The 12,586-nt window shown below is 52.5% G+C and overlaps 2 protein-coding genes across 2 annotated transcripts; one reads left to right on the top strand and one right to left on the bottom strand.

Annotated features, from left to right (window-relative positions):
* Window positions 1-1,523: 1,523 nt before the first annotated feature.
* Window positions 1,524-6,032, bottom strand: AAFC00_005155 (uncharacterized protein; the record flags this gene model as incomplete). Its single annotated transcript, XM_069344900.1, has 2 exons — window positions 1,524-5,806; window positions 5,861-6,032. 2 exons carry the CDS (start codon window positions 6,030-6,032, stop codon window positions 1,524-1,526), a joined length of 4,455 nt encoding a protein of 1,484 aa, XP_069202729.1.
* A 1,324-nt stretch (window positions 6,033-7,356) lies between these two features.
* On the top strand, window positions 7,357-12,531 carry AAFC00_005154 (uncharacterized protein; the record flags this gene model as incomplete). The annotated part of the gene is made up of 2 exons (XM_069348603.1): window positions 7,357-7,430; window positions 8,271-12,531. 2 exons carry the CDS (start codon window positions 7,357-7,359, stop codon window positions 12,529-12,531), a joined length of 4,335 nt encoding a protein of 1,444 aa, XP_069202728.1.
* Window positions 12,532-12,586: the final 55 nt, after the last annotated feature.

Raw genomic sequence — 12,586 nt, 5'->3', positions numbered from 1 at the left:
AAACCCATCATCAATTCAACTGACCTCATACATCTTCAAGACAAGTGAATAAACAAACTCATCTCACATCATCTCCAACCCCACAGTAAAGATCAAGACCATGTCTTCTACCATCCCAGCCCCCAAAGATGCAGTCCTGGCCCCAGGATCCCTAATCCTCGTCACCGGCGTGACAAGCTACATAGGCAGCCACACGACCAACGAGCTGCTGAAGCGCGGCTACCATGTACGAGGCGTAGTCCGCTCGAGCAGCCGAGCCGCCTGGCTGCACCCGTTCTTCGACGAGCGCTACGGCGCAGGCAAATACACATCCGTGGAGATCCCAGAGATGAAAGAAGGCGCGCTGACGCCCGAGATCATGAAAGGCGTCGCGGGCATCGTGCACGTCGCCTCGGACGTGTCCTTTTCTCCCGATCCCAACGTCGTCATCCCCACCGCCGTCGAGCTGATCAACGTCGCTTTGCGCGCGGCCGCAGCCACTCCGACGGTCAAGCGGTTCGTCGTCACCTCGTCGTCGGCCGCAGTCGTGCTGCCGACCAAGAACGACACGCGCACGCTAACCGAGTGGATGTTCAACGACGTGGCCATCGAGCTCGCCCAGCGGGCTCCGCCCTACGAGCCCGAGCGTGGCCTCTACGTCTACTCTGCCTCCAAGGCGCTGGCGGAGAAGAGCATGTGGGACTTTTCCAAGACGCACACGGACGTCGTCTTCAATTCCGTTTTGCCAGATTATACCGTCGGGGCGCCACTGTCTGTCGAGAACCAGAACTTCCCTAGCACGGTCGGATTTGCGGCGTTCTATTTCCTCGGCAACGAAAAGGTCCCGCGTACTTTCATGCAGCCGCAGAATTATGTCAATGTCGTCGATGTCTCGCTGCTGCATGTCGCGGCGCTGTTGTCGCCTGCTGCCAAGGGCGAGCGCGTCTTTGGATTCGCGGGCCCTAGGACTTGGAATAGGATCACTGATGCTATCAAGGAGCTTTATCCTGATCGGAACACGGGTCTGGGGCATGATGAGGACGAAGGCGATGCGCTCATGGTTATTGAGCCGAGGGATAGAGCCGAGGAGTTGTTGAAGTGGATCAATCAGGGTCAGGGGTGGAAGAGCCTGACCGAGTCCATCAAGGAGGTTGGGGATATTGTTATTGAGGCGGAGAAGCAGGGCAAGGTCTATGACATGCCTATGGCTACTTCGTTCTCAGTTGCTGCGTTGTTGCGGGCGGGTTAGTCACTGTCGTTGACCTGTGTCTTTAAGGTAGTATAGTGATTTGCATAGAAGAGTTGGGCTAATACCGATCAGTGCTTCTGGTGCCGCGCGTTTTGGTTCATGTTCTCTTTTTGACAATACAGTAGAATGAAACACTGCTTAACGCTTACGCCATCTTTTATGATTGGTGACCATTTCCTTCATTCAATGTCACCCGAGGCTAGCAGACAGGAAATAAGTGGCATGCAAAACGATTAAAAAGGTACGTGAATGAAATTGGTATGGATATCTACAACATGATAGGGAAACCTCCACGTCAGCCTTCGGCATCAACAGCAAATAACTTACACGCCTCTCCAGCACGCCAGATGCGTCGGTCCCTAGGTCTCAATCCTTGCCCGCTGACTGAGAAATCCTCATGTGTATCGTTGCTTTGACTCGTGATTGCCCTTTCTTCTGCATTAATAGCCGCTGCTACATGTTCGTAGTGGGGAGGAATCACCAATTCCTCTACCAAAGCGTGTATGTCGAATTCTCCACCGACTACAGGACATAATCCGACTTCTACCGTGACAGTCTCCCGAGGAGATATCGTAGGTAGAACCTGCTGTAGAAGCCCGCTGATGATGAGTTTGCGACCAATATCTGGGATGTGTTCGGTGGATGCCTGATGAGCCCATGATGGTTGGAGGCGCAGAATACCGCGGACCGGGATGGGAGAGCGATTGGTGATTTCTGCACGTAATGTGAGGAACGACTCAGTCAAGACTTGGAACTCTGACTGTCCCAGGCGCGTTATGGGTGTCTCCGCCGCAACAGGGTCGTCATTGTCGGCAGAGTCAATACCTTCGGACGACGATGAATTCTGAGAGGTAGCAGCAACCACAGTCATTGTCACGTCAACATCCTGGAGTCTAAGCATGTCAATCATCCGAGGACTGAGCCGGATCCCCCTCAGATCGACGGTGCCTTGTCGCGCTGTGCCGTCTTCCTTCCAAGAACCGCGTATGTATTTGAGCACCTCCTCTCTGAACCAGAACTGCTCTCTATGCGTCATTTCTGCATTCTGAGAGAAGACTTTGTCTGCATTAACAACGTACTGCCGTTGATTAGGCGACAACAGCGGAATTGGCGCGTGTGGATCAAGCACTTGAAGTTTTGGGAGTAGCAACACCAAGCGTGCAATGTGGCCTGGATGGACAACTTCGTGAACAGTATAAGCACGCTTCCAGCCGTCCGCGATGTCAGACCTACCATCGGTCTCACGTGAAGGAGACGAAGTTGCGCTGCCTAGACTTTCTCGTACCTCGACTGACACGGTCAAGGGATTAGGCCATGCGTTGCGCAGGTCAAGCAGAACTAGGCAATGCTCTTCACTGTCAGAGGCAGAGCTTAGCCCCACCCTTTCAAGCAGAGACCTAAATCTGTCGTTACTCTTTTCTACAGGCTTGGTGGGTAGCAGGCGCGAGAAGCGTTTCTCGTTCTTTCCTTCCAGTCGGAGACGATGCTGATTGGACCAGGCGAATTCCGAGGGGAACTCTGTGAAATCGATTCGATGAAGCTGGACGCTGGCGTTGACCGTGATGTCTACCGGCACAACGACTTGCCTGGTGTATATCGAACCTTTGACTTCAGAGACAGGCTGTCCCAAATAAGCGTAATCGAACATGATCCTCGCTGCGCCGAGACCAGGTCTGCCTACAACTGTTATGTCATAGGTCACTTTCTCGCCAGGCTCGATGGATCCCACCGGTTTGGAGTCAGCCCTTGCCCAAATGAAGATGGGGTCCTCAGCAAGCTCTAGTTCGAGCTCGTACATGTCGGCTCTCGAAAGATCCTTGTCCAAGAGTGCTGCCTTCATGGATGTGGTAAGTGAATCCTCAAACGAGAAGTGCAAAAAGTCTACACTTCTGGTGGGAGAAGGGTTGTTGAGCGTCACCTGGAAGACACGCTTCTGGCCTTCCAGGACCATCAGAGCGGACTCGGACAGACTTGTACTATCGACCAGAACATGTGGCTGTGGCTGGATTACTGTACATGACAACGTAGTCCGAGCAGGCGGGGTCGCAGATCGCACGCCATCCGTGGATGCCGGGTGTGCAGCGGTGATCGCTTCCGGAGGTCCAAATAGGCCCAGTTCCTTGATCTTTATAGGTACTTCGGCCGACCAAGCATCCCGATAGATCGGAAACATCTGCTCGCGACAGCCCGCGATCTGGATTGAGCATCCCAAAATGATGGCCTTACCAACTTCCTTGGCCTCTACTGAGATCGGAACACTTTGCAAGCGGTTCGGTCCCAGAATGAAGGGAATGTGGTGTACTTTGATGACCGGACCATCCGTTGTAAGCTGAAGCTTTTCGACCCTTACCTCGAAGTCGTATGGGTTTTGCAAGGTCAACAGTACCTTTGCAGGCTCTTCCGCAACAATAATCTTTTCAGGCTCTTTCATCTCATTCTTCTCGGATGGATCATAGAGGAAGGGTGTCCGCCTCTTTGCTTTTACTTTGGCAGTCGAATCAGGCTGACGAAGCTCGCGCAACTTGTCCAGGCTTGGTTCCTCTATCCATTGGACATTTCTAACGAGGAAATCATCCCAATATGGAACCAGTGTTTCGCGCAGGCCTATCTTGCTTGCGGCATTACTGGTCCGCGACATGATAGAAATGAGACGTATTTGCTCCTCGGTCGCTAGCTTAACGCGAGCATTTAGTGTGCCAGGCGCAACGGCACTGTGAGGGCCAGCTATACGTAACAGGAGAGCCGCGAAGTATACGATTCCTGCGAGATCTGGCAAAGCTTCGCAAAAGTCGACGCAAGCACGTAAGATGCCAATCTTCAGGCTCAGACTACCGGAAGCCTGAGCATCCGCGGCATCGGTAGCAGAGCGGACGATTGCGTCTACCAGACCTTCTATGCTTGCCTCTCCCTCGCCGTGCAGCTCTTCTGCCGTCGTGGGGTGGTCAGGGTCACGGGCGCCGTAAATGGAGTGCACCTCTTCCAACAGACCATTGATGCCCGCATGCTTGCCTGTAGGAATATCAAATGCAGAAGAGAGACTAGCCGCTGGATGTATACCCATCTCCGCGGCGCCCACCTTCCTGGCTTGTACAAGTGCTGGGACCAACGAGGCGGTAAGCTCCTTGATGACCATGGCCTTCTTGCGCTCGAGTGCGAGTAACGAGAGTACGGATGCTATGCCAGCAAGCACTTTGGTGGCATCTGTCAGGGGCAGTACTGCACTAGATGAGGGATACGCGCGGAAGAGTAAATCTGTGATGGAGTGTTTTGATATGCTTTTAGCAAAGCCGGCCTTGAGGTGTGCTCGACTCAGCGATTTCCCGCTCACCATCCTGCCAATTGTTTTGGGCTCAAGCTGCCCGTCGGCGGTATGTAAGACGGCAAGCAATTTGGACATGCGAATAATGCTCTCGGAATACGCGACTGGGGGTACTGTCTCTGCGCCTGGCGCACTCGTACGATCATGGATGGTCACTATCAGATTGACAAGATCTGGTAGAAGTTGCGCGCAGCGATGCGCGGCATCTTTTGCCGCCACAGGATCTTGCGAGCCCAAGGAAGGTAAGCCGTCCTTGACTCCGTTGGGAATGCTCAACGACGAGAGCCTGTCCAGTCCAGTATAGCAGATGGCGGGAATGTGAAAATCAAAGCCAGCCCACACGAACAACAGCATGCAGACGAGGATGCTCTCAAGACCCTTGGCATACCATATATAATCGCTTGCTACCCGAGCTTTGTTGGTGTTTTCGACGAGTTCTCGCCAAGCGTCAGACCAGCGGCCTGCCAGCATATACAGGTTGCCAATGACGATTCCGACTCGAGCTTTGCCCTTGTTTCGAGCCTTTTCCGCGGCGTTTGACGAGCCGAAGGCCTGCATGGACATGCGGTCTCGGCTTGCCGTCCTAAGGCCGTCCTTTTCCGTGCGGCTTGCAGTTCTTGTCAAGGCGTTGCCCGGGATGGAAGCGCTGACCATGTCATCGAACGAGGTGGGCGGATTCACAGACGGCGAAGAGGAGCGATGATCGACGGTGGAAGGAGATCTGTTCCGCGATTGCGTGTCCGGCGCAGAGGCTGTGCTGCCCGAGCGGTCTGGAAAAGGCCTGTGGGGGATTTGAGACGTATGCGAGGATAGACCAGGAGATTGAACGCTGGGCAATGCCTGTACCGCCTTTGCATAGGTAGACAGCTCAGCCAGGAACTTGGCCGAAATGTCACACATGACAGTCTTCATCGTGGTGGATCTCGAGTCCTTCTGCGCCGGCACACACATGGCACCTTCTGGCACCCAATCTGACGAGTGATCCGGGGGGCCGTCAATGATGAGGAGCTGGCGGACCAGTATCTTGGGGAATTGCTCTTTCAGATGATCTGCCACCTTTTCTAGTTCAGCCTTTATTGCTGCATCGCTCCCTCGGTGATTTTCGCCATGATACTCCTCGGCATCCGCAATGCCAATCAGCATCATTGGTTCGCGAAAGAGCTCGTAAGGTGCCAGAGCCAGATTCGAAGGCGGAGGCATGGCAGTCGAATAGTGGTATAGCAGGGCTCCATTGGGAAAGGCCATGGGCGAGAACATAGCTTTGGGAAGATCCGATCAGCCATTGGCATTCAGCGAGCAAGAGAACAACCTACTGGAGTCCGCGCCTGCGCTCGCATCGGGACTGATGTCCCCCAAGCGTACAGAAGGTTCATGCTGTAGTCTTGCTACAAATGTCATGAAACGAGTTCTCTTAATTCTACCGGCGGGCAGGACGAGGACCCGCACGCGCGCCGACGCGATGGGTGATATAGGGTCAGCTGCCATGGAAGCATTTGGTCGAGGAAGAGTAAGTTGTTTGGCCAGCTTTGAAATTAGTCAGGTCGTCCGTGGTGCTGATCCAGACAGAGGCAGCTGACAGCATGGCCTGGTGGATGTTGTTGGTTTTTGGGTTGTTGTCGACGATGATGATGACGAGGAAGTTGTGTACTGTGTCACCCTCGGGCAATTATCGCCAATAGATGACAGAGAGCAGTCTCAGCCGGGGAGATTGGGGAGCTGTCAATTGAACGAATTCTCCAATGACGGCATGTCATGCAGAGTGTGTGTGTAGATACCGTATGTATGTGCAATGTGCAGTATATATCCTGGTGTATGCAGTATGCGGTTGGCGAATGTGGAGCGCATCTATGAATAATAATGCCTGAGGTGGCCAGAAGGATCGGGAACCACGTAATTATCTACAGTAGAAGCAGCAGTGGGAGAAGCTGTAGCGACAAGTACAGCAAACACAGTGGAACCAGGGGATCTCACTGCACGATGAGGATAAGGTATATGCTCGCGCCAAGTACAGCACAGAAATAATCAATCGAATATCGCATTGATTAACTCCTCCCATTAACAAAAAGCCACCTCGTTCTCCACATCGCAACAAACAAAAGTCAGGTACCTTTACTTACACTTTTACAGTAATTAAACCTCCCTCGCTCGGCTTGCATCTGTGATCGCTACTTCCCAAGACACTGATGCGAGTGATTTCTTGGCATATCTCCCGTCCTTCTCCACATGCCGTCGTGCCCTACTGCCATCGGACCCACCCGAGTCCAGCCAGAAGCATTCGATTCATCCTGTGGTCTACTGGAGATTGGAGCCATCCGTCCATTCTAGTTGGGCAGTGCGGGAACGGCCTTTGAGACGGAGATACTGTAACACTGCTGGCTCTAGATCTCGAACCACAGACGCCCCCGTCCATATCTTTAGTGTTGGTCATCGCATCGTCTACTTATCTGCGAGCCATTCTTGATGCGATAAACTTCATCATTCTCTTCCGACCAGGTCGACCATTCTCGCCGCCGACTTCACTTTTCCCTTCCTGATTGCTCTCGGCAGCTGACTCACCTTCCGTACCACTGGACTCCACCTTCACTTGCTCACTCTGTGCTTGATGTCGTCCACTCGCTCCATTCATCAGCGCAAGCATGCAAGCTTCTAGGCCTCGCCTTCGCTTTACTCGTTGCTTCTTCTGGAGACCATCTTCCACTGACAATCAAGTCTGCTCATCTCTACTTGTTTCGTCATCGAGCGAACAGGCCAAATTCATCGATGCCAAATTGTCTCATGTTGAGGCCACCACCTGACAACTTACTCAATAATGATTCGCGGAGTCCAGTTGGAGCGGAGGAACTCTTCTTTCTTTGGCTCGCCGAAGCCTAAATCTGCTGCTAGGTACGGTACAATCTCTTTTTCTTTTCTGTCACGTTCGCTTCTTTGCATGTATCTCTTGCTTGTGGCATGGCTCTCTTCTCTATCATTCGCCTGGCCTGTTGTAGTCGTCCTTGCTGGGGTCGCAGTACTTGAGCCCGCGCGAGACAATCACCTTGAGGGGCTGAAAACGCCCTGTCGGATGTCGGCGTGTAATCTGTGTTTGAGAATCTCAGACCTTTCAACATGGAACAAGCACTCGCAGACAGAGGATCTTAGGAGGCAGATGTTGGATGTTGCGTTGAGCTATGGATAGACCATCTGGTCGTCTCCGGTGATTTCGTCTACCGTATCGTACGCAGATGTTGCTCTGCATCAGAAAGAACCAGATCTAGATGATGGCCTTGTTCAAGACGACCAGGACCCCGGACAAAGGTATACGCCGAGAGCCGAGTCTCTGCTCATCCCGTCTACATCTGTATCTCCAGAAGCTAGGTCCTTCACCAGCCATGGCATGGGATGCAAAAGCAATTGATACATATGTCCTCCTGTTTGTCTTTGACATCCGCCTTTCCCAAGTTTTACCCCGGCGCCGAGTTGCCGAGATGTTTCATATCATTCCACCCGCATACCAGGCCCTCATGTTTGCTCGCCTTTCTGTCTGTTTATTATGATCACCTGCACTTCCTCTGCTTCTTCCTACCCTGCTCGTTTTCGTCAAAACTTTCTTCCTGCCATAACTTCTTCAATCCAACCCGGTCAGATCGCCATGGCAGGCTTCTGGAGATGGCTTTTTGCGCATTGCTTGTATTTCAGCAATATTCTCCTCACCCATGGATTGAATGGCTAACTTGTTGTTTGTAGTAACCCGTCTGTACGCACGGCAAGTCAATCAAGACCTCGTGTGCCTTTTGACGCCAGCCCAGAACTCCTGAGCCGCCTCCTCTCGGGTGACACCGATCTTGAATTAGCTGCTCGCGTGGCGAAGATCCGCGATACCATTGACATCATTCCAGTAGAAGACGTTCAAGCTGTCCTTGACTTCTGTGAAAAACTCATCTCGGACGAAGACCTCGATGTTTCCAACCTTGGTTACACGGTCATCGCGAAAATTGCAAAACATGAAGAGTGCATCCCTCTGCATCGTGTCACCTTCTTTACTAATTTCGTGAGAAATAATTCCGCCGACCATTACAATCGCCACCAATCGTGCTTGCTGTCCTTCTTGACAGATCAGGGCCGCGACATAGAAGGCTTCGAAGTCCATCTTCCGGAACTCATTTCTAAGCTCTATGGTGAATCCAGGGATACTACCTCAAAGGGTGACTTCTATCGTATCACCACCCAGGACTTGGGTATCGAACTATATGACTCGCTTGACGTTCTTTCAAACATCATCAAGTTCAACGCACGCTTCGTCTCTGACGACGATGTTGGCAATCTTATCACACAAATGCTCAGACAGGGCAAAGATACCGCAGCGAGCAAGCATCTGAAAGTGGTTTCAATCCTAGACAACCTCATCGCCTACACCTGTATACCCCGAGATGTCGTCTCCATCATCAGCAAGCTTCTCAGTTCTTGGATCGGCGCAGCATATGTTAGTTGTATGCAACATGATCGCGGTGCAGAGTACAAGAAAAGACACGAGATGATGCTTGAACATGTCTGGATGACATTCACCAGGCTCCTCAGCACACATCTCAAGGACCTAGCCATGGACGGCCTTTTGGAGAGCTTGCATGACGATAACGAGTACAACGAACAAGCACGTGGAGCTGCTATGTTGATCCACAGATCACTGACCGACATGCAAACCCGCAGGAATGTCAACTTTGATCTTGACAAGCTCCTCGAGACGCTTTCTACTGACATACCCGGTCCTGATCCCATAGCCAATTCATGTGTCCGACTCAAACTCATCCGTGATCTGTTGCAAGATCAAGAAATGCAAGCAGAGTTCGTCGCCGAGCTAGACTGGACGCAATTACACATGGCAATCGCAGTCTGTGCCACAACGCCTAGACTCTCCCGCTTCGACCGCGACGATCATCCATCACCGGGTTTAGCATGTCCAGATGGGGATAGAGTACAACAGCGACAGGCTCTGACGTCCGCAATCATTGAGCAACTTGAAAATCTTCAGTCAATAAGTCTCACGCAGTCCAGAGCACTTAGAAAAATCGCGCTCTCTGCCGCACAGCTGCTCAACGAAAGGCAAACCAACCGACTTATCGAAGCTTACCATCCGTCGGCGTTCCGTATCTCGGTGGGAAATTGGCTACCAGAGATCAACGAAATTGCCAAGACATATATTCGGGATGAGCAGATGGTTCTCAGGTGGCGCCAACGTGCGTTGACCGTTGTCAATGGAGCGCTCCGTAAAGCCCAGGAGCTGGGTGAGCCAGATGCTGTCCGAATCTGCGGCACCATCATCGTCGAAGCTCTGGAAAGTGAGAAGAACTATACTTTCCGTGGTAATCTGGTCCACTGTCTGATCTCGTTCGTTTCAGAGCACCTGATAAGCAGAGAGGAAGGGTTCAAGAGGGTTGTCGATGTTCTTCTGCAATCTGCGCGCATCGAGACGAATGCCGGTCACACGGATTTTGCAATCTATGCAAACGATCTTCTCGAACACAATGACCCTCCACAACAACAATACGCCGGCGCATCCTTCACTGGCGACGATACATTCCCGACCATGCTGCCCGAGGCCGGTCTAGTTATGCTGCTTATGAAAAGTAGTATGAGCCACCCCTTGCGTGCGCAGATGATCTACCGCGAGATCATAGGGCTGATCAATAGCCGGGATTCCAATCGACCTCCTGAAGCAACAGTAATGTTGATGAGGGGCCTTTTTCGCATCCGTAGTGATATTGAACATCACATCTTTTACGTCGCTTCCCCAGCAGGTGAACGTCTCGCGGTCGCCTTGGACAGAAATTCGGAGCGTCCAAAGTTGTCGATGCGTCGCGCATCGCTTCCGTTCGAGCGTGAGCCTTCTGAAATTACATGGAAGTATGGAGAGATCTCAGGCTTGCCAGATCAACCACCAACCACAATCAGCCCTCTGCTTCGCTCCGACAACCCCAGCGCCGCAGAGGAAGAGGCCGAGAAGGACTGCAACCTCGATATGGGACTTTGGCTCCGCACGATCACGACTATTATCAGTGAAGGCGCCGATTGGGAGACCTACAGCTATGTTATTGTCCACCTCGCTGCTCAGCTCTCCAACCAGTCTCTCTTCACCGAAGTGATAGGAGATGTAAGAGTATTAGCCAGCACCATCTGTCAGAAGGTCCAGATGCAGACGGTCCTCAAGCCACCAGAAGAGTCAGGTCTCAGACAAGGTGATGTTGCATTTTGCCTCATCGAGATCTTGACCACTATCATAGGATACCATTGGCACTTTCCGCGAAGCGAAACGGAGCGCATGGTGTCCACTTTCATCATGGGCTTGACGGCATGGGACATCACAACCGTGCCATGCATCCATGCGTTGACACTCTGTTGCTATGAACTTCCTCTATCTCTAAGCAGAGATCTTGTTCGCATTGTGGAGAAGATGTCCACCATCGTCACCAAGTCAGATGCGGCCATCCATGTGCTTGAATTTCTTGCGGGAATGTCTCGCCTCGAACTTGCATCACGCTTTCATGGAGACGAGATCAAGACGGTCTTCGGCGTCTGCTTCAGCTATATAGAATACGCAAGAGGCAAAAGACATGACGAGTCCCAGCTTCGTGGGACTAATAGATCGGCCAATCCGACTCGGCAAGGTTCGGTGGCTAGTGGTCAACGACCTTCGACTGAAGACATTCCGCAATACGTTTTCGCCATCAGCTACCACGTCATCACTTTCTGGTTCCTGACGCTCAAAGGGGACGATCGAAGAAAATACTTGCCATGGATGGAGTCAAGGCTTCTCAGCCGCGATCAGGCCGGCAATGTCGAAGGTGAAGCAATCGTGACGCTTGATCATCTCTGGCGTATGACTGAGGGACGGAACGAGGACAGTGCATCTGCTGTCACACCATCAGGTTCGACTGAAGATCCAACCACCAAGACATGGATCTCCGAATACTGCATGTTGACGGTTTCGATCCAGCCAAAGGCGACATTGGCAGAGATGGTTGAAAGACGTTGCTCTGGAACAGATTTCCTTCAGCTGCCAGTCGCCGCTGGGTCCGAAGCCACACCAGAAGATGTTTTCACGCAGCACTCTTTGGCCACTGCCATAAATGGGCCGTTTAACAGTGCGGCCCCACCCATACCTCTGCCTATGACTGACGCGACAAAGCGAGCACTTGGCATCTTCGACCGAACCTCACCCATCGACTACTTCAAGTGTGGTATCATCTATGTCGGAGAGTCTCAGACCAAGGAAGCCGACATTCTCGCCAATGTTTCTGGTTCCCCTGATTACCTCCTTTTCATCAACGGCATGGGAAGTCGTATCAGGCTCGCTGGGTTCCGCGGCAACGTAGCTGGTCTGGACACGTCTGAGGGTGCTTTTGACGGCCCTACCACGTACCAACATACGGAGGGAGTCACGACGCTTAATTATCACATCACTACTCTAATGCCTACCAATCGCGAGCACGATCCGCTCTGCACGCGCAAGAAGTCTCACGTGGGCAACGATTACGTCAACGTCGTCTTCGACAACTCCGGTTTGCTTGCGGGCTTTGACTTTCACACTTTCCCATCCGCCTTCAACTATGTCTACGTTGTTGTCACTCCTGAGGCTCGTCAGACATTCATCCAGACACGTACCCGGGCAGCACGCCGCGCCGTCAGCGGCAGCACCGGTGATGGCGGCAAGGACGACGTCGTCTGGTTCCAGGACAGCTGGTTCAGAGTGCAGGTGTTGACCCGTGAAGACTTCCCGGATATCTCTTCGGCAGCGGAGACCAAGGTCGTCTCTGGCAAGGCTCTCGCCGCCTACGTGCGTAACCTTGTGCTCAACGCGGAGGTGTTCTGCCGTGTCTGGACCAATCGCGGTAGCGGAGAATACCCATCCAGCTGGCGTGCACGACTGGGCCAGATCAGGCAGCTGAGAGAAAGGGTGGAGAAGTTGGAGAAGGAGAAGGAGAAGGAGAAGGAGGGTAACAAAAATGTGTAGGCATAACTGGGCAGGGAAAAGGCAAAAGGAAACTGCATCTGGGAGACGGATTTGC

The sequence above is a fragment of the Neodothiora populina genome, assembly GCF_041146345.1.
Source record: "Neodothiora populina strain CPC 39397 chromosome Unknown canker_contig_5, whole genome shotgun sequence".
Taxonomy (NCBI): Eukaryota; Fungi; Ascomycota; class Dothideomycetes; order Dothideales; family Dothioraceae; genus Neodothiora; species Neodothiora populina.
The sequence above is the reverse complement of the archived record's forward strand: the minus strand, read 5'-3'. Positions and strand labels throughout refer to the sequence as shown.